At 49.1% G+C, this 26,125-nt stretch overlaps 1 protein-coding gene across 1 annotated transcript in view; it reads right to left on the reverse strand.

Annotated features, from left to right (window-relative positions):
- The window catches only part of LOC144768560 (phosphatidylinositol transfer protein beta isoform-like), a 372,071-nt gene that overhangs the window by 170,673 nt on the left and 175,273 nt on the right, over positions 1 to 26,125 (reverse strand). The window contains exon 5 of the mRNA XM_078652332.1: positions 1,839 to 1,846. Within this exon, the coding sequence (XP_078508458.1) occupies positions 1,839 to 1,846 (8 nt within the window). The remainder of the gene's footprint in view (positions 1 to 1,838; positions 1,847 to 26,125) is intronic.

The following is a 26,125-nucleotide window of genomic DNA, read 5'->3' on the forward strand; positions in this document are numbered from 1 at the left end:
ACAAGCTTCAAGGAAGCTCTCGCCTTTGAAATGTAAATCTGGCTCCCCTCACAGGAGAGGTGGCCTGTCCCCCATTTGTCCAGAGCCCTTTGGCACCAGGACAGGCAGGAAAATAGCTGGTCAGCTAGAAGTGCACACTCTCCCCTGGCTAGTATCACCCCTATGGTGGCCAAACCTGATATGGGTACGACTTTTCAGAAGTGGCCATCTTTGTGGTGGCACACTTAGGAACTCTGGGACAGGGTTAGGCCCACAGAAAGTGGTCATATGGGGGGCCCCCCTATACCGCGACTGCTCCTGGTAAGAAAGACCAGACTTAAAGACCCCTCTGCACCAGTCGCCCCTGGGCTGTGGAGAAGAGGATCAAAGGTGTCCGTACGTCCCAAAGAATTGTAAGGCCCAAGCCCCCCTGTTGGTTCAGCCCAACTTGCCTCCCAGTCCGAGCCTGCACCCACTTTACGAGAAGGCCAATCCCCATAGAGTAACATTGGGCACCCAAAGCTGTTTAGCACCCCTGCATCCAACCGCACTTGTACCACTGGTGTTCTGCCCCCACCACTCACCTTAACTCCTGTAGATTGGTCGTGTAAGTCACTGTACTGTACTGTACCTGAATGAAGCATTGACTTTTCCTACCATAGGACAACATTAAGCTTCTAAAAGAAATGTGTTACTTACCTGTAACTGCAGTTATCCAATATTAGTATCTTTCATAGATTCACATGCCTGAATCATTCCCCGTAGTCGGGATTGGAGTCCCCGTAATGTCCCATTAGATATATAGAGTAATAGGCCTAAAGCCTCACATTAGTAACATATCCAGGTCCTTTTGTACTAAAGCCCAAACTCTAGAGAACAACCAATCAGCTGTCACCACCCTCTGGAACCTTCCTGGAAGGAGCTCTAGTCCCTCAGATTTTCCTAGGCACACTGTTATATAGAGAAACAACTGAGAGTACTAGGTGAGCCCTTCCGAGGGAGGCGGGTGGGTTGCATGTGAATCTATGAAAGATACCTATACTGGATAACTGCAGTAACAGGTAAGTAACGCATTTCTTATCCAGTATTAGGGTATCTTTCATAGATTCACATGCCTGAAACAGAATAGAAAGCAATGATGAGCACATTTCCTTTTGTACAGAACAAAAAAAAATCATAAAAGCACCAGTTAATAAATATATCAACATTAAAATGCAAAGCAATAAGTTGCAAGTATGGCAAAAGGTAGGGGGGGCGCTAGGAGGCGCTTGACCGACATGGCCGCGTTGCAGTGATGCTCCCGCCGAACCGGGCGGCTTTTCCTACATAAACCCCATCCTTCGCAATGTAACTTGGTGGATTTACCAGCATCGGACAGCGGAACACTAGAAGATGCCGGGCACCGACTTTGAGGCCTCCACGACGCTAGGGTGAGAAGCGGCAAGCAGCAGAAGCTTGGAGGCGGGGCAAAGAGGCGAGCGAGCTGGAGCGCCCACCTGAAGCCCAAAGCTACGAGAAGCCGGGGATTTGCAGGCCTGGCCGCGGTGCTGCTGGAGGAGTGGTGTGGCGTCTGGGCGCTGGACTGCGCGACGAGGACCCACATTTGGGGAACGGACCCTAGCGGCACGCCGGTCCCGGCGAGGTAAAGCGCCGACGCGGAAACCCAGAGCTGGGCGACGCGAGGTGCCCGAGCTCCTGGGGAGACGCGTGGGGAACTGCGGGCGGCCTGCGAACTGACTTTAGAGGCCTAGCACTGGACATATAAGCGCCTGGAGGTACCGGTGGGGCTCCCTTCTGAGACACAGGCCCCGGTGGACAGTCCTGGCGGTGGTAAGCGTTCGCGGGCAGGAAGCACTGACTGTGACGACTGCTTGTGGGACTCGAACGCGGCCGAGTAGGCCACAGGGCGCCATTTTAACTGAGGATTGCCGCTGTGCTCCCGCGCATGGTGGTAATTGGCAGCAGTGCCCCCCTAACTAGGAGAAGACGCGCCCTGTCACTGTGCTTGGGGGATCGCGCTAAGCTATAGCGGATCAGGCGCTGCCCTAGTGACGAGGAAAAGGAGGTGAGCACTGAGGACCTAGGGTGTTGATGCTGCTTGTGGAGGGGGGGAACTGGGCCGGAGGAGCTACTCTATCGGGCCTACCGCGGTTTTCCCGCGCGAGGGGCGTGACCGCCCTCCCTGAAGCAGGACATGAGGCGTACTGAGCCCAAGCAGGCAAAGCTGTCCTTTGAGACCAGGAAGACAGCTGGCTCTAGCCCCAAAGACCGGACTGACCCGGACCCCCCAGGACCACGGAATGATGATTGGAAGGCCCTCCTGATAGGAATGCAACAGAGCCTTACCTCCATTGACTCCAAAATGGACGCCATGAATAGCCGACTGGACAAGGTGGTGGAGAAATTGGATCAGCACGAGGAGCGCCTACAGGAAGCAGAACAAAGAGTATCAACACTGGAGGATGGGACAGGCGCTACTAAGCAGCATATGCTGCAGATGGACAAACTATTACGGATCATTGCGGATAAAAATGAGGAGTTGGAGGCCCATTTCCGGAGGAACAACGCGAGGGTACTGGGCCTTGCCGAATCGACAAACACTGGAAGGCTGGAGGACTTCTATGGAACGTCTACTGGGGAGCTCTTCGGTAAGGACTCTTTCTCCGCCCATATGTCTATCGAAAGGGCACACAGATCTTTGGCGGCGCGTCCTCCACCAGGAGCCCCACCTCGGCCGGTGATAGTAAGATTCCTAAACTATCGAGACCGTGATACAGTTCTACGCCTAGCCCGAGAGAAAGGGGAAGTGCGCTACGACAACACCACCTTGGCCTTCTACCCCGATTTTACCCAGGCAGTACAGGAAGCCCACCGAAAGTTCACGGCTGTAAAGAAAAAGCTGCAGGCCAAAGAGATCAAGTACGCCATGCTCTACCCCGCGAGACTGAAGATCAGCCACAGGGGACAACAGCATCTCTTCAGTTCTCCCCAGCAAGTTGAAGAGTATTTGAAGCGTGATCGCAGCGCGGAGCTGAGGGACGAAGCCACCAGGAGAAGATCCAGATCCCACTCGCCCTTGTCGGACCCTGGCTGATGGAATATTTCTGCAGCAGCGAGCAATAATAGCTCTGAACTGTAAAGACTCTTGGCAGCTGTTCCGAGTTGGTGATGTAAAATTACTGTTTATTGAATGTTGAGATAGATACTGCCGCCTGGGCACTCGCCGACGTCCCGTCACAGAATACCCCATGATCACCGGGGGTATTGATGGGTGAAATAGGGCGGTGGAGTGATAGTGCGGGAGCCCCTAGCGGTCCCCTTTAGAGGGCACTCCCCGGATTAAGAGTTTAGTTTCGGACTATTTGGGGCAAATGACAACTGATGTGTTGGACGACTGGGGGGGGGGGGGCGGGGGGGGAGGGAGAGTTATTCCTGGCAAGTTGGGGGTGCTGGTGTGGGTGGGGGTTGGGGGAGAAAAGGGAGGGTTCAGGCACGCTTTGAGATAGGGCAAGACGGGTATGATTCTTACAATAGGCTGATTGCGTTGCGTACGACTCATGGCCAACAGCAGCGGAACTTGTAGTGATTTGAATGTAGTGTCCTGGAATGTCAGGGGCCTGAATGACCCGAGAAAGCGGAGGCAGATATTGGGATATTTAGACTGCTACCAAACTCATATAGCCCTGTTACAGGAGACACACTTCCCACAAGGCGGGTCAACTCCGTTCGCCTCACGATGGGCCTCTCACGCTGCTTTGCCTCCTACTCCAGCTACTCCAGAGGGGTTGCCATCCTTATTAAGAGGGGGTGAGATTTGTGCAGGGAGGGCTGGATCTTGACCCAGAAGGGAGATATTGCTTACTGTGGGGGGAGTCTGAATTCTCACGAAATTGTGATTGTAAACTATTACGGCCCTGACGCTCACCCCCTTTTTCTTCTCAGAGGCAAGCTTAACATGCTGGGAATCTCCTATGTCATATATGGGGGGGGACTTTAATACGGTGTTGGATCCCAAATGTGACTGCTCCCATGCTGTAGCTGCGCACTACACCACAACGCAACGTACCTTACAAAACATTTTTAAATCAGATCACTTATTGGATACATGGCGACATCTGCACCCAAGCAAGAAAGAAGGGATGCACCACTCAGCAGTACATATCACGTGGGCCAGACTAGATTATGTATTGGTAGCACTGGGCATGGCGCACTGGATAGGCGAGGCAATGCACCTAGCCCGCACGTACTCAGACCACTCCCCTGTATTGGTGACGATTACTCCTCCGGTGGATCTTTCCCCCTTCCTGGGATGGCGACTAAATCCACGACACTTGCAGGACATAGTGTTCAAAATAGAGATGGAACTAGACATACAGGACTTTTTTGTTAGGAACACCGACTCTGTTGCAAGCCTAAAAACGATATGGGAGGCATTCAAAGTGACAGTAAGTGGGTGGTGCATGGCAAAGGGGGGCGGTATACTTCAAGACCTTAGGAGGGAGCTACAAAAACTAGAAAAGGAACTGAAAACACTGGAGAGGGAAATAAGTGCTGGCACAGACATCGGGGAAACGCGCGCCAAATTGAGAGAGAAAATATCAGAATATGAGTAAGCAGCGGGCAGGGAGTGCAAATTCTGTGGGAAATACCACGTGGCCCGTGTGTATGGTGAGGGGGATAGGCCGAGTAGGGCACTTGCTGGCGCGATACGAGCCCCTAGGTTTAACAACTATGTCACGGAATTGCAAGATGACCAGGGCCGGGTGCATCGTAATCTCCCAGATCAAATGGAAATCATGGTGGGGTTCTATACAAAGCTCTATTCGTCACAGAGAGGCACTCCGCTAGAAATTGGGAGCTATTTGGAAGACATGGCGCTGGCGTGGCTTGGGGACGCACAGCGCAAGTTCTTAGCGCACGACCTGGAGGTCGATGAGATCACAGAGGCCCTTATGTCCATGCCGTCAGGGAAGGCGCCGGGATCCAATAGTCTTCCTATAGACTTTTACAAAGCTTACGTGACTACCCTGGCGCCCATACTTAAAGCAGTGTTTTACGCAGCCCTGGAGGATGGTCGCCTACCTGCCACAATGCGGGAGGCACAAATAATGTCACTGTTGAAGCCAGGTCAGACACCGCTGCTCTGTGACTCATATCGGCCAGAATCGCTCCTCAACAGCGATACAAATATTCTTGCCAAAGTGTTGGCAACGCGGCTTAACCTACTTTTAGAAAGGCTAGTCTTGCCTGCCCAAGCGGGCTTCGTGCCCCACCGGGCTACAGCACATAATTTACGTACGCTCCTGGCGGTCCTACAAGACATTGACCTAAAGAGCGCGGCGGTGGCTGTCTTCTTGGACGCCACCAAAGCGTTCGACTCTGTCGAATGGGACTACCTGATAGGGGTGCCTCATCGCATGGGGATGCCCCTCTCCTTTGTTAACTGGATTCAGTTTTTGTATAACCAGCCGTGCGCCAGAGTCCTCCTTAATGGCTCCAGATCAGCGAGCTTTCCGGTTAACAGGGGCACGAGACAAGGTTGCCCACTCCCCCCGGTCTTATTCGCCCTAGCGATAGAGCCCCTCGCCGCGAAGCTACGCCAGCACCATAACCATAGGAGCCTTATATACCCATCCAGGCAGCTGCTCGTGTCGCTCTATGCAGACGATATTACGCTGTATGTGCACAAGCCACAGGACAATCTAAACCCAGTATTGAGGGAAATCCCCAAGTTTGGCGCGGTGGCCGGAGTACAAATGAATTGGAATAAATCTGCGGTTTTCCCCTTGACTGACCACACTCCACCACACACGTTGGACTACCCCCTGACGTGGGAGACGGATGACTTTAAATATTTGGGTATCCATGTCTCCAGGGATCGGGACGCTCTTTTGAGACTTAATTCTGGGCAGGACATGGATAAAGTTACAGATAATGTCTCCAAATGGATTAAACTACCCCTATCAGTGGAAGGGAGGATATCGCTAATTAAAATGAACATACTCTCGAAACGTATATACTTATTTATAAACATTCCCTACTACCCCAGGGCCTTTTTTTCGTACGCTCAATGCACAGCTAGTGCGCCTCATTTGGGCTGGCAAGCAAGCACGGCTAAAATTAACTACACTTATGCTGCCGCACTGCGCGGGTGGGTTTGACGTCCCTAATTTCGAGCAATATTATAGCGCTTAGGCACACTTTGTGGTATACTGGTTTCACCCGCCCCCGTATATGCCTCACCTTGCAGTAGAGGACGGCTACATGGCCCCTGTCCCGACGTCCGAGTATGTGTATATGCCCGCTAAGGAGCGATACAAAGATCCCTCCACAGTGGAGTGCACAGTTTGAGCTTGGAACTTGTTGGCGAAGTCAGAGGGTATACGCCTGATGTACTCCCCTAGAGTGCCTTTGAGCCACTGCCTGAGTGAAAAGATCTGCCAACGTATGCTGGAAAGACTAAAATTGGGAACATGGGGTGACCTATATGTTGAAGGGAAATTCCGCTCCAAAGAGCAGTTTTTTGGTGACTATCCGCTTTCCTCCATGGACGTGTTCCTCTACACACGCCTGCCGCAGAGTGTTCGGGCTCAAACCCCGGAGTTCCCGCAGGAACCGGAGACAATTAAGTCAGTGCACTGCATGTTGCAACCTGAGGCCCCTAAACATGTCATTTCCATGTTGTAAAAAAACGGGTGCGCAGCGCACCCCCCATTCATCCCGTTCGGGCCCGCCGGGAATGGGATGCGGATTTAGACAGTCCCCTGCCGGATGATCAGTGGAAAGCGGCCTGCCTTCAAATGGAAGCCATTTCCAGTAGCTGTAGACTTCGACTGGTGCACTCCATGTTTCTGCACCGACTTTATCATACCCCGGCGCGATTACATAAGATTCACCTTAGGGAAGATGATAGATGCCTGCGCTGTAGTCAAGGGGAGGCGGATTTCATGCATTTGGCATGGAGATGCCCCCAAGTAGCTTCATTCAGGGACTAGGTATTTTCGGGGTTAACCAACATGGTGATCAAACCGCTGACACTGACTCTCCTAATTGCCCTGCTGGGTCTGACGAGAGATATACAAACACCTCACAAACAGTTCCTAGCCATAGGTATCATCCTGGCACGAAGACAGGTGACCTGCAGATGGGGTAGGGGAAGAGCCATTAAGTTTAAGGACTGGCTCCATGACATGTCCACTTGGCAGGAATATTTACATGAGTATGCAGAGCAACTACCGATAAGGTTGCGGCCGCAGGACATATGGGGCCCCCTGACAACTTACTTACTGAAACAGGGAAGCAGTGAGGAAGAGACAGAGGCAGGCGCGCAGGGAGTACGATTGTGATGTGCTGTGAGATTGGGAGGCTGTGGTGTAGCGGGAGATAGTGGTGAGGCAACTTGGGCGGGTGGGAAGATGGAAATGCCGCAGATCATTGTATAGTTCTACTGGCCGAGGAGCCAGAGACACGTTCTCGCTCTACGAGTGGACTCTTGTACTTTGAACTTTTGCACGGCCGAACTGAAGGACTTTGCCCTCCTAAGCGTGCTGGGTGGGTATTTGTTTTGGGGAAAGGGGGGTTGAATTTGAGAATGGGAAGGAAGACTGCATTCGATACTCTTTTGTTGGTTTCAACACTTCTGATGGGCAGATTGCTATGTATGAGACTGTATTGCATTATCCTTTACGAAATAAAGGTTTTGGAAACTTTTAAAAAAAATAAAAAATTTAAGTATGGCAAAAGGTATAGAAGTAACAGAGAAATGTGCGTGGAAAAAGAAAGAGAAAGGCTGTGTGAGAAGTTAGCCTGGCATATGATTTCCACTAGTTCTAGTGGGCACCTTGTACCAGTCTAATCGACCCTTATTGATGGTGGTTGTAAAGTCAACCTTATAGAAAGCTATCCTAGTTGTAGCATGAACCAGCAGTCTTTAGGCTAAGACTTCAGTAGGCGAGTTGAGCAAGTTGTTTTACCATATATAATCCCTTGAATACCAAATGAAAGGAAACCACACAAGGTATATATCAAATACATATGTATTTAATCTAAACACAACCCCTCTGCACTTTTTATGAGGTCAGAGGTAAAAATGCAATACAAGTCACACAGTTAATACACAATAAGTTGCACAATATATGTTATGCCCTAAGGGCCTCACTAACCATATACTAAGAAAGTGGTATAAGTACCACGTGAGAGTTAGAAAGCAGGCCTGGGGCCTCTAGAATCGCTGGGGCTACACTAAACAACCAACGGTTAGGAAGTAGGAGACCCAAGGGAGCCGCATGCAGTGTCTAAACACAGGCGCGGGTTCCCATTGACTTTCTATGGAGTTCGTAAAAGTTACAAGTTAAGGACACTTCCGGATGGACTACGACGGAACCCTTTAAGACTTAGACACTAGGAGGGCCAATACCCTCGAGACTACCAGAGTACTCGTGTTACCTCACCCACGAAGCCAGGTGCATGGGTGTCTTTTGATGTCGGGTTTCGTCGTCGTTTTCTATGGAAAGCTGCTAAGAAGTGCTGCAGGCGACCAGAGGAAAAGTGTCCGGGTGGATCAGAGATGTGAAGAACCTGAAAGCAGAGGGGACAGAGTCTGAGTCACTAGCCAGTGACCAGAAAGGAACCAAGAAGGTGAGTTTGTCTCTTCAGACACGAGGTCCAGGAGGCATCGACAATGACCAGGAGCTGGATTCGAGCTGTCCCACGATGGATCTAGATGACTGCAGCGTCGGTATCCGGATTGGACCCAACAAGCCTTGGCAACTGCAACCCACGAAGGATGTCGAGATTGGCTCGGTTGCAGACCAGCAAGGTCTGTGGCGCTTCTCCTTTGCAGGGAGCAAGCCTGGAGCAACCAGGATCGCAAGTCAGATTCAAGATGGCGTCTTCAGGGGGCTCACTAGCCAACGGGCGAGGAGCCGGCAAGACACGTCAAGCACACATGTAAAGGCGGGGCCCACGGGACACTCATGGAGCGTGGGGACCTGGGCTTTGGTTCAAATGATGCTTGGATATGGGGCTTCTCGTACCCCAATGCACAACTTACTGAGCCTTCAAGAAAGGAGTGCAGGTAGCAAAATGCAGGATGTCCAAGATGTCCGGTCCCACGTCTCTCGTGTCCGCCACGGGTCTCAGCTTTGCTGTGGATGCCATAGAAGTAGAAACTGCCCTAGTGGAATGGGCACCAATTCTTCATTGTAAAGGTTGACCAGCTTGTTGGTGACAGAAGACAATAGCACCAGAGATCCATCTAAAAATACTTTGTTTTGTAAGGGGAAAACCTTTCCTAGGTAAACTGTAAGCCACGAAAAGTTGGTTGGACTTGCGGAATGCTTTCGTTCTGTCAAGGTAGAATTTAAGGCAGAGTTTCAAATCCAATTAATATGGAACTCTTTCAGCTGCTGTTTGAGGATTTGGAAAGAAAGTCTTTAAGACAATGGGCTCGTTCAGGTGAAAGTCCGACAGGACTTTTGGAATACATTTTGGATTAGTTCGAAGAATTACCCTATTGTTCTTGAATTGAAGAAAGGGATCTTGTATTGTGAAAGCGTGAAGGTCACTAACTCGTCTTGCAGATGCAAGGGCTAGAAGAAGCGCAATCTTCCAGGAAAGGAACTTGAGATCAGCTCTGTATATCGGCTCAAAAGGATGTCTCAAGCTGAGCAAGGTCTGTGTTGAGCTGCCATGTTGGAGGTGAAGACTTTACGGGAGGGGAAAATCCGAAACAGACCTTTGAGAAATTGTTTTATCAATCTATTAGACCAAAGAGAAGATCCTGTAGAAGATCTCCTGAAACAGGATATTGCTGCCAGGTGAACTTTGATGGAAGCATGAGCGAGGCCCGAAGTTGCTAGATAGAGAAGGTATGGCAACATCTCTTCCGGAGAGGATGTGAAAGGATGCACCTTAGCAGATCTACACCAGATACAGAACCTTTTCCATTTGAAGGAATAAGTCCTGTTTGTACTATCCGCTCGAGTGCGAGATAGAACAGCTCTGCAGTCTGGTGGAATGTTTAAGCCCTGAAATTCGTGGAACTCAGGTGCCAGGCAGATAGTTTGAGATATGCTGGATCCGGGTGTTGGACTTGTTCCTGGTCCATTGTGAGGAGAGATGGAAACTGTGTCAACTGAATTGGAGGTTTCAGGGAGAGGAGATGGAGTTCCGTGAACCAATGTTGGCGAGGCCATGCTGGGGCTATTAGAATCAGCGTGCAGGGCTCTGCTTTCATCTTCCTGAGGAGCCTGGGAATCAGGGGAATCGGTGGAACGGCGTAGGCGAATATGCCGAACGATGCTATTGAAAATGCATTCCCCAGAGAACCCTGTTGGAAATGCCTGCTTGTGAAGTGTTGGCATTTGGCGTTCTGCTGTGTGGCAAACGGATCCAACAGTTCGCCCCACTGAGAGAAGATGCTGTTGAGAGTATCTTGGGTCAACTCCCACTCGCGGCAGGTCGTCTGCAGTCTGCTTAGCGAGGCTGCCAATGTATTGTCTCTTCCTGGAACGTACTCCGCTCGCAGGGAAATTTTGTGCTGAAGTGACTAGTTCCAAATTTTTTGAGATTCTTGAGAGAGTGAGAGTGAACGAGTTCCTCCCTGTTTGTTCAGGTAGTGCATCGTCGTAGTATTGTCTGTTCTGACGAGCACTAGAGAACCTTTTATCCTGGGAAGGAAAGCCAGAATGGCTAGATAGACTGCTCTGAGCTCTAGGAGGTTTATGTGCAGTTTCCGCTCGGAAGATGACCACTTCCCGCTGATGAGAAGCTCCTGAAGGAAGGCTCCATAATCTTCGAGAGACGCATCCCTGGTTATCACTTGAGAAGAGGCTTGAGTTAGAAAGGGTAGGGGCCTCGAGACAGATTTTGTGGCTGAGTCCACCAGTTTAGAGAGGCGACCATCTGAGGAGTCACCTGTATGTTGTCGTCGAAGGATCCGTTGATTTGAATCCAGAGCCGAGAGAGCCTCTTGAAGAGGACGCATGCGGAGGCAACAGTAGGGAACAAGAAGACATCATTCAGAGGAGGGATTTGAAAAGGCTCACTGAAAGAGACTTTCTTCTCCGTATGCATTCTGCCAAATGGAGGAGTTTTTTGTTGTCGCTCCTGTGACAGGTAAGCTTTTTCCAGGACAGCTCCCAGAAATGTTATCCGCTGAGAAGGCTGTAGGACTTGTCTGGGTTGAGGGTAAGACCCAATCTTTTGAAAAGCCGTAGACAGGCTCTGGAAGACTTTCTCGTGCTGTCAAGAGGGTGCCTTGACGAGCCAGTCGTCGAGATAAGGAAAGACTTGGTGATGTTGTTGCCTGAGGTATGCAGCCACTGGGGAAAGGAATTTTGTGAAGATGTGTGGGGCTGATTTGAGCCCGAAAGGCAGGACCCGGAATTGGTAGTGTTTGCCGGTCGCAGCGAACCTCAGAAACTTTTTGTGTCTTCTGTGGATAGGAATATGAAAATAGGCATCTTGGAGGTCCAAGGATACCATGTAGTCGTTCGCCTTGAGAAGCTGCAGGACTTCCTGAATGGTGACCATGCGAAATGATTTCTTTTTCAAGAATTTGTTTAGGTTTCTTAAATCTAGGATTGGCCTCCATTTCTTTTCCTTTTTGCGCATCAAGAAGAATCAGGAGTAAAAACCTTGTCCACTTTGACGAACAGGAACCCGTTCTATAGCTCCCTTCTGGATCATTGATGATATTTCCAGGAGTAAGAGATGTAATTGTTTGTGAGCCATATGTTGAGGAGGTGTCTTTGGTGGAGTTTGCACAAATTCTAGAGAATGTCCAAACTGCACCAGCTGGAGAACCCCAACGAGCGGTCATGATCTGATTCCAATTCTGAAGATAGTGGGATATTTTTCCTCCCACTTTGGAAGGTGGAGAAGAAGGTGGAGAAGAAGTGGAGACTGGCGGCAGAGAGAAGTCATTGGCGTCGGGCGGAATCCTTCTGTCGTCTGGCCCTTCCACGAAAGGAAGACTTGTTGTATGAAGTCTGAGTCTGTTGTCTCTGCTGAAATTGTGGCCTGTATTGTTGGTTGGAGGAGGAGTAGGAAGACCTATACTGCTGCTAGCCTCCTCTGTTAGAATAATGCCAGTTACCCCTTGAGCCTCAAAAAGGGGTGCTTTTATATTGAAGGGTACTCAAAAATCTTGCCGAATCTATCTTTTTTGATCCTTTGGAGGGCCCCATCAATGTGGGTACCAGCGTTCCAATAACACTAATGAGTTAGACGCCAAAATGGAGGAAAAACGCTTTCCAATATTGTCCAAGCGTCTGCCCTCTTTATCCGGAGGCGCTGAAAGTGGGGCAGAAGGGTTTTTTGATCTGTGTTGAGCTGCCTGAGCAATCACTGAATCAGGCTTGGGATGGCCTATGAGGCAGGCTGGAGGGTTGTCTGGAGCCCTTTTTTTTATCCAATCTTGGCAAGACTGGAAGAACTGTAGAAGGGTTTTGCATTATCTTGATCCCAAATATAATCTATGACAGGCATAGACCAAACAGATTTTTTGAAAGGTTCCTTGAAATCGTAGAGGAAACCGTCTTGTTGGTGAGAAGGCATTGGCAGTTATAAACGATGTGCTACTCTTTCCAGGAGATTATGGAAACCTCCAATATATTCGGGAGGCGAGTCCGCCCGAGGAGGCAATGGTGAGGCTGGTAGAGGATAACATAGTTGTCCCATTCGTCGTGATGTGACTGAGTATCCTGAATTCCCCCTTCTTGTGGTTCATCATCCTCATCGTCCGTAGAGGGAAGAGGCGGCACAGGCACTTCAATGATAGGAGGCGGAGGAGGTGGGAATTGTGCTCTCTGAGGTGGAGAGAGAACTGTAGCAGGAGACGGGAACCTCTTTTTGTAGTCTGAGATCATAAATTGCAGGTCAGAGACCAAGGCTGAAGGAAGACAAACCATCTGTGGCTGTTGATGACGGCTTTAGTCATGAGGGTATGCCTGCTCATCCATGTTTTGATCATCATAATCAGAGTCCTCCTGATAATTAACATTGAGCTCAGAGGGACTTCTTGCAGCCCTAAACATACTGTCCGAATCCGAATCATCATCTTCATCCAAAAGATGAGAGGGAAGTAATGGTTGAACTCTACTGGGTGATGTCAAAGAGGGCGTCAGCCTCTGTTTCGTGATTTTTTGCAGAAAATATGTTATTTCCGTCTTTGATTTAGGCGTCGTTGACGAGGCCATCGTGGGTATAGTCATTGTCGACGAATAATCATCGATGGTCACAATGGGCACTACCGTTGATGAGGGACCTCTTGTAGTCGAAGTCGTCGTCGACAGGATGGTCTTAGACGGTACACTCTTCAGCGACGTGCGCATCATCGACGACGAGGCTCTTGTCGCCGTCGAGCTAGCCGTCGACGCGGTCGTCAACGAAGATTTCTTGATTTTGATAGTCGACGACAAAGGGATATGTGTCGTGGACGAAGACGGCATCGACGAAAGGGACGCTGACGAGACCGAAAGTGTAGAAATGGTAGACAAAGCCACTCCAATAGCTGTATGAGGAGAGGCCAGTAGTCGACGGGGCTGAGGAAGGCTTTTTAAAAGTGTGTTTCACCCTCGGTGGAGGAGTTAGAGGGTCTGAAGTTGGTTTCTGCGACCCTTGAAGGGGAGGAGACTCCCTGGCAGGTAAATCTTTAAGTTTTGAAGCCTCCGAAGACTTGTTCTGCGTCTTCTTTTGAGGTTGCTGCGTAGAAGGACCTGGAGAGACATGAGCTCTCACTCTCCTCAGAGGACAAGAGGTCTTCTTTGTCCTTAAGCCTCTGTAGCCAAGTCAAAAGCCTTCCCTCACGGTCTTTAAGAGTTTTTGTAGAAAAGGTATGACATACCTGGCAGTCTTTAAGTGAATGGTCCGGATAAAGACAGAGGCAGGCCTTATGTTGGTCGTCGACATGTAACCTCTTCTTTTTGCAGATACCACAGGGCCTAAAGAGGCCTTTTTTAGGAGTGTCCAACATGAAGACAGTCAATACTTCACTAAGACAGAGAAAAACCCGAAGAAATACCTAAATCCAAGAAATAAGGAAAACCTGAGCAGAGCTCAGTGGAGACTCCCTTGGCACGACGTGCGGTAGAAAATCTGAGGGACTAGAGCTCCTTCCAGGAAGGTTCCAGAGGGTGGTGACAGCAGGTTGGTTGTGCTCTAGAGTTTGGTCCGTATTACAAAAGGACCTGGATATGTTACTGATGTGAGGCCTTAGGCCTATTACTCTATATGTCTAATGGGACATTACTTTACTTATGTATCAGGGACTCCCATCCCGACGACTGGGAATGATTCAGGCATGTGAATCTATGAAAGATACCCTAATACAGGATACATTGCAGTAAGTTTAAACTTTTTGAACTATAGGAAGCTGGCTCTTTATGTGATATACCAGAAATCTGATCTACTGTGTTAAGAGTTCAGGAATTCCCTTATGAGTGGACAGGTGCTTGCTACGGCTATCTCTAAGTGTTGTGTTAGATGGAGGATGGTTGAGCAGTCTTAGGCATAACACAGCGGAGTGCAAGATATCTGAAAATACACACAATGGTTAATAGAAGAGACAAGACTCAAAAAGGAAATCCACAGCAATTTATAAAAACAGCAAGTATTTTTATATATGTTTAGGCGCTGGACAAAAATCGTTCATGTACGTACTTTTTTAAATAGTTTTCAGTTCAAAAAGCGGACAGTGCAATTTAGGAGTTATGCAATGTTAACCTATGAAAGGAAAACCAAATGAAGTTTATCAGTTCTTGTCAACGACTTATGGGACACTTCTCCAGGAGTTAAAGTGAGTGGTGGTCAAGGTCCAAGGCAGTGCCAGCAGAACACCATCAGCGGCACCAGGATGGCTGGGTGCAGAGGTGCCAAACAGCGTCAGGGTCCAATGTTATCCAATAGAGAATGATTGTGGTAAAACGAGGCTGCAGGAGAGAACTAGGGGACCAGTTCTGTGAAACCAACCAACTAGTAGCTTCCGTTCTTGGGATGCTGGGGGCCGTGGGAATACCTTTGGCCCTCTTCTCCTCAGGATGGGGCGTCTGGGTGCAGAGGGTCTTAGGGGTGTTGGGTTTCTCCGTCCAGCTACACTCGCAGTTGAGGGTGGTCTGCCAACAGAGGCTCCAGGCGACGTCAGGGGGTCACTCCACAATAGACTCAGTACCTTGAGAACTTGGGGACAACGCTGACCCCATTGGCCCATTCTAGACTGGCTGGGGGACTCTGGTTCGGTGGTTCTTGGCAATGTCAGGTTTTTGCAGGGCCTGAGTCCTCTTGGCCTTTCCTTTAGCAGCTGCAGGGCAAGTCCACTTGTGGTGTAATATGCAAAGGCAGAAGGAAGGGTGGGATGGGCGCCAAATCAATTGCTGGGTGTTCTGTTCTTGAGGTGCAACTCTTCTCGTCCGTCTTCTTTTTTCAGGTCATCAGGATCTGCTCTTCTGAGGCCACGCGCTCTCCTAAATACTAAATTTAGGGGTGTTAGGGGAGTGCAGGGTAATAGCTAATGGGCTAGTGACCCGAGGGGTCACCACGCTCCCTATATAACCACTTCCTATTGGAAGTGGGTAAGTATGCCATCACAAAGATGGGAACTTCTGAAAAATCATGTCCATCTCAGTTTAGCCCACTGTAGGGGTGTTGCTAACCTGGGGGTGGCACGCCTTTCTGATTAGCTAAGTCCCCTCCCAACCTGCCCATGTGCTAAAGAGGTACTGGACAAAGGGGGGGCGGCTTCCTCTCCTGTGGGGGGGAGCAGATTTGCATTCCAAAGGCATCAGCTTATTGAAGCTTGCTGACCTAGGGAGGCTAATCAGGAGGTCATGGAGGGGTGGGGGGGGGGACAGGCTTTTGTTCTTGGTCTCCTCAGAGCAAAAGGCTCTCCTCTCACCCTAGGCCAGAACAGTGTCTTGGATGGCAGGCTGGAGAAACCATCAGAGGCTGGTAGGTTTTCAGGGGGCATCTCTAAGGTGCACTCTGGGTGCATGCATTGGTAAATCCATCACTGGAATCAGTGTGGGTTTATGTGGGAAGCTGGCTCTGTATATACTATACCAAAGTGAGGTATAGTGTGCACAGAGTCCAGTGGAACCTCAAAGGTAGGCAGAGGTAAAAGTAGATAGCACCACACTCTCTATTTGTGGTAGTGTGGTCGAGCAGTAAGGCTTTATCAGAGGACAGTGTTAAGCATTTGTTGTACACAGTCAGCAAATGAATTCACATACTCAAAGACTGAATTTCAGACCAATTGTTTTTGTATAAAAACATTTTATTTCCTGGAACCAAGCTAGCCTGGCACAGGTAAGTGATAAGTACTTTGCAGTAAATATACAGATTGTAACACAGTTTGGATTGCAATTGTAAATGTACTTTGATTTGATTACAGTAGTGTTACAGATAATGCAATGTTTTTCAGAACACAGTACAAATACTTTGTATATGATTTGGAGTAAAATTACAGGTAAGTTACTTTTGAGTTTACTGTTTTTTACACAGTGTAGTATACCTGGATTCTACGCAGTTAGTACTATTTCAAATAATTTCTTTAAGTTTTAAAACTTTTCCCCCAAAAAACTGTCAATGTTATCCTATGGCGGAAAATAGTGTTATCAGTTTTAGGGTAAGTATTCAGTAGTGGGAGTTGAGGTTCCGGGGGTAGACTCAGGGGTTCCCAGGGTCAGGGATGCACTCTCGTTACACCCTCAGCGGCACTGGGTGGCCAGGTGCAGAGTGCTGAGGCCAAATGTTATTCAACGGCAGATCGGGGGCCTCCGGTTGGTGGCTGCTGACGAGCAGGCCACATGGTTGTGGGAGCAAAGCTCCCGGACTTTAGCTCAGGGCAAGTGGGGAAATAAAGTAGCGCCAAATGTGCACCCTCAGCGGCGCTAGGGCAGTTTGCAGAAGGCACTGCAGGCTTGGGAATAAAGGTCTTTTGGGTGCGACCACCACTGTGAGAGGTAAATTGGGATCTTGGGGTTTAGTTAGTAACCGTCTGTTGGGACCATCCAAGGCCGTGGGGCATCGGGTGCAGGGGTGTATTTTAGGGTCAGATCATCTTAGCAGTTTCTGGTCACGGTTGGGGGGGAACTTCTGCATTTAGGCTGCGGGCGTCGGCTGGAGGTTTGAGGCAGGTCAGGTGTCGCCGGAACTCGGGTCAGGATCGCCAGGGGGACCTCCTTGTGGTGTTTGCCCACTCAAACTCAGGCCGTGTACGGTGGGTGCAGAGTTGTGCGGACTTGCGGTGTCCGGCTGGAGCCAGAGGTTGGCGATGAACAAATCCAGTGTTCAGGGAGACACAGTCTTTGCGGTTGAAGGCAGGGAGGTCTTCAGGGGCTTTCGAGGTTGCTGGCTGCAGGTCACCAGAATTTCGCAGGAGCAGGATTGAGGTGGAGACAGGCCAGTAGGGCTGGGGCCAGGTCAGTGTGTGTCTTCCTCTTGTTAGTTTTGGCACAGCTGTTAGGTCCTTCTTTCTTGTAGTTCCTTCTGGTCTGAGGAAGCAAGGTTCAGGGGTGCCCCTAAATACTATATTTAGGGGTGTTACGGGTAGGTAAAAAGGTTGGGACAAAATGCTCTCTTCCCTGGGGTGGGTATACCCCCTATTATGGCTCCCTCCAGTGGGAGGGGGGCATAAGCCTTTCCCTGGTTGGATGAGGCTCCCCATCTGCGGGGACTGAGAGTTGTGCTTCACCTCGCCTCCCTGAGGGGTGGAGTTGGCAGAGGTGGGCACATCTCTCTTCCTCACTTGTGGTTCCCGCAGGTTCTCCACACAAAGTGGGCGTCAGAACCAGTGGGGACCAGTTGCTGAAAGCAGCAAGTGGCCTGAGGAAGCTCATTAAGGCGGCAAGCCTTTAAAGCTTCCCCTTCGTGGACCCTGCCCATCCTGGGGGAGGAAGCTTGCCACCTCGTTCCAGGATGTGCATCGTTTCAGGCCCCCGAGAGCAGCAGGCTCTCGACCCAGGTGTCGAGAAACATGACTGGTGGTGGCAGCTGAAAGCAGCCACTCAGCCTGGACACTAGTGGTAAGTTAGTTTTCAGGGGGTATCTCCAAGATGCCCTCTGTGTGCATTTTTCATTAAACCCCACACTGGCATCAGTGTGGGTTTAATGTGCTGAGAAGTTTGATACCAAACTTCTCAGTTTTCAGTGTAGCCATTATGGTGCTGTGGAGTTCGTAATGACAAACTCCGAGCACCATATACTAGGGCAGTTTGCAGAAGGCACTGCAGGTGGCTCTACCGAAGTCAACCGGAGGCTGAGGCTTCCGACATAGAGGGTTATCTGACGGAGATTCAGCTCCCTCAGTTGGATGAGGATAGCGTTGAGGATCTGGGCTGCGCAATAACACTTCCCGAGATAAGAGGGGCGATCAAGCAGATGGCTCGGAACAAAACACCGGGAGTAGATGGCCTACCGATAGAATTTTACGCTAAATATATTGATGTTTTGGCGCCCCGTCTGCTAGTGGTCTATGTCGAGGCGGTGGAGCTGGGACATCGGCCTCAGTCGATGAGGGAGGCGCTGATCGTTCCACTGTTGAAGCCAGGAAAGGAGAGTAGCGATGTGACCTCATATAGGCTGTTGTCCATGCTGACGGTGGACTATAAAATTCTGAGTCGTATTCTGGTTACCAGACTATTGCCACACATAACCACACTGGTCCATGACGATCAGGCCGGGTTTATCCCAACCAGGAACACCTCGACTAATATCCGCCGCCTTGTACGGGTGTTGGAGAGTTCCTTGGACCCAGATCAGATGCCGGCAGTGCTGTCCATAGATATTGAAAAAGCTTTTGATAGCTTAGAATGGGGGTACCTTGATAGGGTGCTGGAGAAGTTCGGCTTGGGCGACCAATTTGGACGATGGACGAAAGTCCTCTACTCCTCGGCGACAGCCAGGGTGAGACTAGGATCGGTCATATCCTGCGACTATCCGGTGCGAAGAGGGACGAGGCAGGGGTGTTCCCTTTCCCCGTTGCTGTTCGCGCTGGCGATGGAACCGCTGGCGGCCCAGGCTAGAGCAGGGAGGGCTTATGCTGGTATTGTGTGCGGCGGGATCCCACAATACGTCTCACTTTACACGGATGATTTGCTGGTGTTCTTGGAGGACACGGCTGAGGCCCTGGATGGAGCGACTGCAATGTTATCACACTTTGGGAGGCTCTCAGGCCTTAGGGTCAATTGGAGTAAAACTTGCCTTTTCCCGTTACGGGCGACCATGCCCCGGCCACGGCTGACCGAGGACATGATTTGGGAGCACTCATGCTTCACCTATCTAGGGGTCCGCATCTACCACGGGGCTGATAGTACGTTAGAAGGGAACATAGGGCGTTGCATACGAGCTCCGAGGGGCTGCATGGCGTTCTGGGTGACCCTTCCCCTCTCGGTACAGGGCAGGGTGGCGCTGCTTAAAATGGTGGCTTTGCCTCGGCTGCTCTACTATTTTCGCACGCTGCCACTGTGGATTCCACAATGGATCTTTAAAGAGTTATGCACCCTAACAACGGATTTTTTGTGGGGCCACGGGAGGCGCCGAGTAGCACTGGATACGCTGCTGAGGCCAAAAGCAGAAGGGGGACTAGCGGTTCCTAATTTTGAATTATATTATTTGGCGGCGCAGCTACAGATCCTCACACAGAACGTAGCGAAGGAGTTTAGAGGCCCGGTCCAGGCCAGAGGGGGGGAATACAGAGGCACATCCTGCCCTATATTATCATGCAGCAGAAACTTGAGTTACGAGGTTTAACGTTAGAGGAAAAGACCCTGCGTTTGTGTTGGAACAGAAGCCAGAAGAGGGCGGGGGTGGATCACCCATATGCTCCCGAAATCCCGCTAGGTATGTTGACGGCGCTGCCGCATGGTGGGGGACTGGTCCCCGCTCATGGATTGGGAGGATTTGGGACTCCACATGGTAGGCGACCTATATGCTCATGGCGAATTACTGCCATTCCGGACGGTGCAGGAACATTTTGGCCTCCCGGATGGTAGTTTCCTCCTGTATGCGGCCGTGACAACGGCAATACGCAAACACTGGATAACTGGACAGACGGAGCCCAGCACGACCATGGCCTGCCAATACGTGGTAATGGCGGTGGGCACATTCAAGGCGGTCACCTGCCTCTATTCCCAAATGTTGAATGAGGGCCTAGAACCACTTACAGTGTTGAAACAGAAGTGGGAGGAGAGCATTGGGAAACCCATACCGGATGCGACATGGGGCCACATTCTGAGGAGAACTTGGAAAGGGAGTAGAAATGCTCGGTTTCAGCTGGTACACTTTTTTGTAGTACATAGAGCTTACCTTACCCCGAGGAAGATCAGGAGGCATTTCCAGGTCCATGGGGCGGCATGCCCTAGATGCCTAGCACCTGATGTGGAACTAGACCACATGTTATGGAACTGTCCGAAACTGGGGCTATATTGGTCAGAGGTGGGGGAGCTTCCTTAGGGTAGTTACTGATCGACAAGTGGAATATGACATGGCAACCTGTTTGCTGCTTTGGTTCCCCCACACGGCAAAAACAAAAATCACTAATAAATTCATTGACCTGGGCCTCATATTAGCACAGAGGGAAATCACCTGGCACTGGAAGTCGAGGGAGGGCCCATCCAGCAGTAGGTGGACGAATGAACTACAGAAATGGGCCCGTAGTGAAAGTATGATTAGGCTCCAGCAGGCCACTCGGGCGGCTAATGAAAAGAGTATGGAGATGGCAAGGGCGTGGGAGGGACTAGTGCAAGCGCTAAAAGACTATTTGGTTGAAGATGAGGAGTAGGGTGAGGGACCATTGTAAGAAGTTCCGTGAGACACAATTGGGAATGAATATTGACCCCCGGATCTTTTCTGAATATGGTTATCTATGCTTGAATGAGGCCCACACCAACAGCAGTACGGGGGGAGGGAGGTGGGAGGGGGAGTTGTGGATTCCTTTTAGAGTATAAATGTTGAGAAGGGTGACTGAGGGGATACAGAAAAGCGGACGACAGACCATTATACCGACTGGAAACGATTGCTTTTTCATGTGTTTTCTTTTCTTCCTTTATTCCTTATGTCCCTGGCATTTTATGGCGGACGCCGCCCGGCCTCTGGGTTGTGGGCTAAATGGCTGTGTGATGTTTCAATTATGATCTGTGGACGGCAGCTGCCAGAGGCTAACATGTCGGAATGATTGCTTGTATACCCCATGACTCTGCAATAAAAACATAGTTTACAAAAAAAATAATAATAATTTACGTCTTTCAGTCTGTCCCTCTCACAGCCCGTGTCTGTCTCTCAGCGCATCCTGGCCTCTATCCGCCTCTCTGTCTCTCCACCCGCACCCCTCTCGCCCTCAGTGTGGCTGACGTTGTCACGCTGTACCCTGGCCTCTCTCGCCACCTCTCTCTCGCATCTTCCCTGTCGGTCAGGCTCCGTTTTTGTCTCTCTCCACAGCCCATTTACCAGTCTCCCTTCCTGCAGCCCTGACCCCCTTGACAGCGTTCTCTATGGTCCTTTGCATTCTCTTTAACACACTGTCCCTCACCAGTGCTCTCCATCACTGACATATATCTCTTCACAACTCAAACTTTATTCTTTTCTCCCTCTCACATCTCATGTTCTCCCCCTTCAGCTCTCTCTCAGCTCGGTCGGCTTTCTCTTCAGTTGGATGCTCTCCAAGCCTTCACTCCTTCCCCCGCCCTAGAATCTCCCTCTTTTTACTTCTGTCATCATCATCAAAGTAGCTTCATTCCGTTTTAAGACTACAAACCATAACAAGCATTTACAATGCAATAGGTCTTGCGTATGCGAGAGTTTAAGCTGTTGGCATTGTAAATCACAATGCCTTTTATATACGTGTTGGCTTTTAAAACAAATAAAAGGAATTGACATTAACAATGCCAATAGCTTAAACTCTCACAAATGCGAGACCTATTGCATTGCAAATGCTTGTTTTTTGTTTTGGACGCTGTCGACCACCATTTGGTGGGAGGTACGTCCCGTATGACGTCAGACGGCATCTTGAAGGTAGACGTGCGCGGTGGCCATCTTCAGATTCTTTTTTGTGTTCTATGCTGTTTAATCCTTGTGATGGTCCTTATTTATAGTTCTTAACGTTATACTTTGCTTCCCCACCTGTTTGTGTTCCTTCTAGGGGAAGGCTGGGTGGGCCACATGTAAATAAAGAAAACTTTTCAAGCTGCAAAACTACTCCTACTGGTAAGTAACCATTTCGTTTTGCAACGTGAATCCTTTTCTGGATTCACATAATGTGCACCAGATTATGTAGCGGTTTCTCCCGTGTTTGGGAGGCTGTGGTGAGAGGAAGATTTAGCAAACAGGTGTTGAAGCACCCTTTGTCCAATTTGAGCTTCCTTATTAATTTGTATATCCAGACAATAATGCTTTGCAAACGTGTGTGGTGATGCTCATGTTGCTGCTGCACAGATGGCATTGATGGGTACATTTGCCATGAAAGCTAGCTTTGCTCCTTTCTTCCTAGTGGAGTGAGCTGTTGGTTGTATTGTTAGTTCTTTTTGGCATTGGTGTAGCTTAGTTGTATAGCTTGTACTATCCATCTTGCAATGATTGCTTTAGTGACAGCTGATAATGTGTAGGTATGTGAATAGGCAACAAACAACTGTTTACTTTTCCTTACTTGTTCTGTTCTTTGCAGATAGTACATTAGAGCGCTCCTTACATCCACGGTGTGGAGGCTTTTTTCTGCCTTCGTTTTTGGTTCCTTGAAGAAAACTAGCAAGATGATGTTTTAATTCAAGTGACACTTAGTTACCACCTTCGGTAAAAACTGTGGGTTTGTTTTTAAGATTACTTTATCCTTGTGGGCTTATAAATTGGGCTCCTGTATAGTTAATGCCTGTAGTTCACTTACTCTCCGTAGTGATTTTATTGCAATGAGAAATGCTGTTTTGAGAGTAATATGTTTGATATCCGCTGTATGCAGTGGTTCAAACGGTTTCCCATTAGCTGAGACAGCACTGTACAGGAGCAGTTCTCGATGCAGCCATTTTTTTTTGCTCCTTCCAAAAATCTTTTGATGAGTGGCCTGGTAAAGAAGCTTTTGCACGTTTTTCCTCCTGTGTACGCCACTAGGGCCGCGAGGTGTACCTTTAGGCTTGAAAAATTGATGTTGCCGTCTAAAAGGTAGGTAAGATATAGGACTACTGTTTCCTGTGTGTTTATTGTATTGGTATGGTTGTTAGCGGTTGTTGACTGGTTTCTTGCCTCCTTTAGAATCTCCATGGTACTGTACGGCACTTTGAGGTGTCCAAATTGTATGTATTCAGGCGCTAGGCCGCTAGTTGTAGCGTCGCTGGTTCTGGGTGAAAGATTTGGCCCTGTTGCATCGTTAGCAGGTCCTTGTCTGCTTTGATCCTGATCATCTCTCCTTTGGTGAGTTCTAGGAGAGTGGAGTACCATGTCTGTCTTGGCGAACGGGGGCAATGAGAATCATATTTGTTCCTGGTTCACTTGCCTTTTGTAGTACTCTTTGTATCAGGGGTAGTGGTGGAAAGATGTAGACAAATGTCTGCGACCAATTGAGTGAAAGCGCATTTCCCTTTGACGGGTGGTGTGGAAACCTGGATGCAAAGTTCCGGCATTTCTTGTTCTGCATTGTTACAAAGAGATCAAACACTGGCGTTCCCCAGATGTTGAACAGTTATTGTACTGTATGCCTAAGCTCCCATTCGTGTGAGCTACTGTTTTGTATGCTTAGCCGGTCTGCTGTGACATTGTCTACTCCTGGTAGATGTACGGTTTGCAGATTGATTTGCTGTGGTATTGCCCATTGCCCGATTTCTTGCATACGTTTGCTCAGGGGAAAGGATTTCGTTCCACCCTGTTTGTTCAGGTAAAACATTGTAGTTGTGTTGTCTGTATCAGAATGGTCTTTCCCTAAATCTGTTTCTGGAATGCCTTGAGTGCCAGAAGAACCGTTTTCATTTCTAAGAAACTGATGTGTTTTATGGAGTCTTCTTCGCTCCATCGTCCATGAATCTGTAGTTGGTTCAGATGTGCTCCCAAACCGTTGAGGGATGCATCCGTGGTGATTGTCATAGATGGAATTGTGTTCCTGAAAGGTCTCCCCTGTGCTATGTTTTTGTAGGCCCACCATTGTGTCTCTGCTTGTATCCTTTATGTAACAATCACCAGATCTTCCCAACTCCCTGTGGCTTGTGACCAGCTGTTGGTGATCCATTCTTGGAATGGTCGCATATGTAGGCAAGCGTGATTGATGAGTGGGATGCATGATGCCATCATACCCATAAGTTTCATTACCTTCCTCACTGTCAGAGACTGTCCCTTCTGGTAGAGGACTGTTTCCTTGTAGATAACTTGTATCCTGTTCTGTGTAGGATAAGCCTTTTCGTTCTTTGTATTCAGTATTCACCCTAGAATTTTTTTTTCCATTTCTGGGTTTGTTGATGATTTTTTGTGGTTTATTGAGAAACTTAGACTTTGAAGTGTTTGGATTGTCTTCTGAACGTGATAGTGGCATATTTCTTTTGTGCGTCGCCTTATTAGCCAATCGCCAGATAGGGATATACATGGATTTTTTTCTCTTCTTAGGTAGGCGGCCACTGTGGCCAGGGACTTTGTGAACAACCGTGGAGCAATTTTATTCCGAACATAGTACCTTGAATTGGTAGTGTGTTCCGTTGTGTAGGAATCTTAGGTATTTTTTGTTCATCGGAATATGCAAATAGGCATCCTTGAGGTCTATTGTTGCTAGGAAATTCCCTGTTTGGATTTGCGGGATTGTTTCTTGAAGGGTACACATCTTGAAGTGTTATGTCCGTATGAATTTGTTTATGAATCTAAAGTCCAAATTTGGCCTCAGGGTTAGGTCTTGTTTTGGTACAAGGAAGTGTGGTGAGTAGTTTCCTTTGTGCCGTTCCTGTTTTGGTACTGTTTCAAATGCCTGTTTTAGATACAGTTCTTTGATCTCTGCGTTTACCAGTGTTTGTTCTGATTCTGTTCTGATTTTGATCTACCCTACTGCACTCTACTCCAATTTACACTACTACATAGCAAGCCACTCTAATTCACCACAATCGACCCCACTCTAATCTACTCCAGTCCACCCCAACCTAAACCACCCACTCCAACCCAAACCACCCAACCGTACCCCAATCCAAACCTACCGCAATCTAACCCACTTCACACTTCAATCTACACAAATCTACCCACTCATCCACTCAATCTACTGTACTCTAACCCAATCTATACCAATCCATCCCACCCCAGTATATCACACCCCACTCCTGAATCACCCCAATCTACTTTACTACAGTCCAACCTACCCAACTCCAATCTTACCCAATCAAACCCATCCAACTCTACCCTATCAACCACACTCCACTCAAATCTACCCCTGTCTGCATCACTCAGCTCCAATCTGACCTACTCTGCTCCAATCAATAAGGATTTATAAAGTGCAGCTAATTACCCGCAAGAGTTTCCAGGCGCAGAGGGCCTTGCTGCTTTGAGTAGTTTCAGTTTAACAGCCAGGTCCTTTCTACCCCACTCTGCTCCAATCTACCCACTCTGCTCCAATCTACCCGCCCTGCTCCAATCTACCCCACTCTGCCCCAGTCTGCTCCATTCTACCCTACTCTGCTCCAATCTACTCCATACTAATCCACCCCAATCTTCCCCACTTGAATCCTACCCTGCTCCACTCCACATGTACCCCTATCTACCCCACTTCAATCCTACCCTGTTCCACTCCACATGTATCTTAACAACAGAGGAGTGACTCAAGTGGAAAAAACTAACATAAAAGTGATGATGTAATGTTAACCCACACTGTCCCGCAAATGTGATCAATGCTCACACACTTGCAGGCACAGAGCGGAAAAACAATCTCCGTCTCCCTAATTAAAGCCCAACGATTCCTAGAACGGGTAACCAGATGGGCTCTATAATACAAATCACCCAGTGCTCGACAAGAGGGAAAGAACCTTTCTTCTTAAAAGGACCCTCACTCACCACTAGTTGGTGACATGCTTCATCATTGGGTCCCCGCTGGGGTGACCGAATGTCCCCCCAGCGTGCTACAACGCCTGATTACAGCGGAGCTGGATGTGGTGAGTGCAACAGTGCCCAAATTAGGAGGTGACTAAACGTGAATGTGTGGTGT

The sequence above is a fragment of the Lissotriton helveticus genome, chromosome 7 (genome assembly GCF_964261635.1).
Source record: "Lissotriton helveticus chromosome 7, aLisHel1.1, whole genome shotgun sequence".
Taxonomy (NCBI): Eukaryota; Metazoa; Chordata; class Amphibia; order Caudata; family Salamandridae; genus Lissotriton; species Lissotriton helveticus.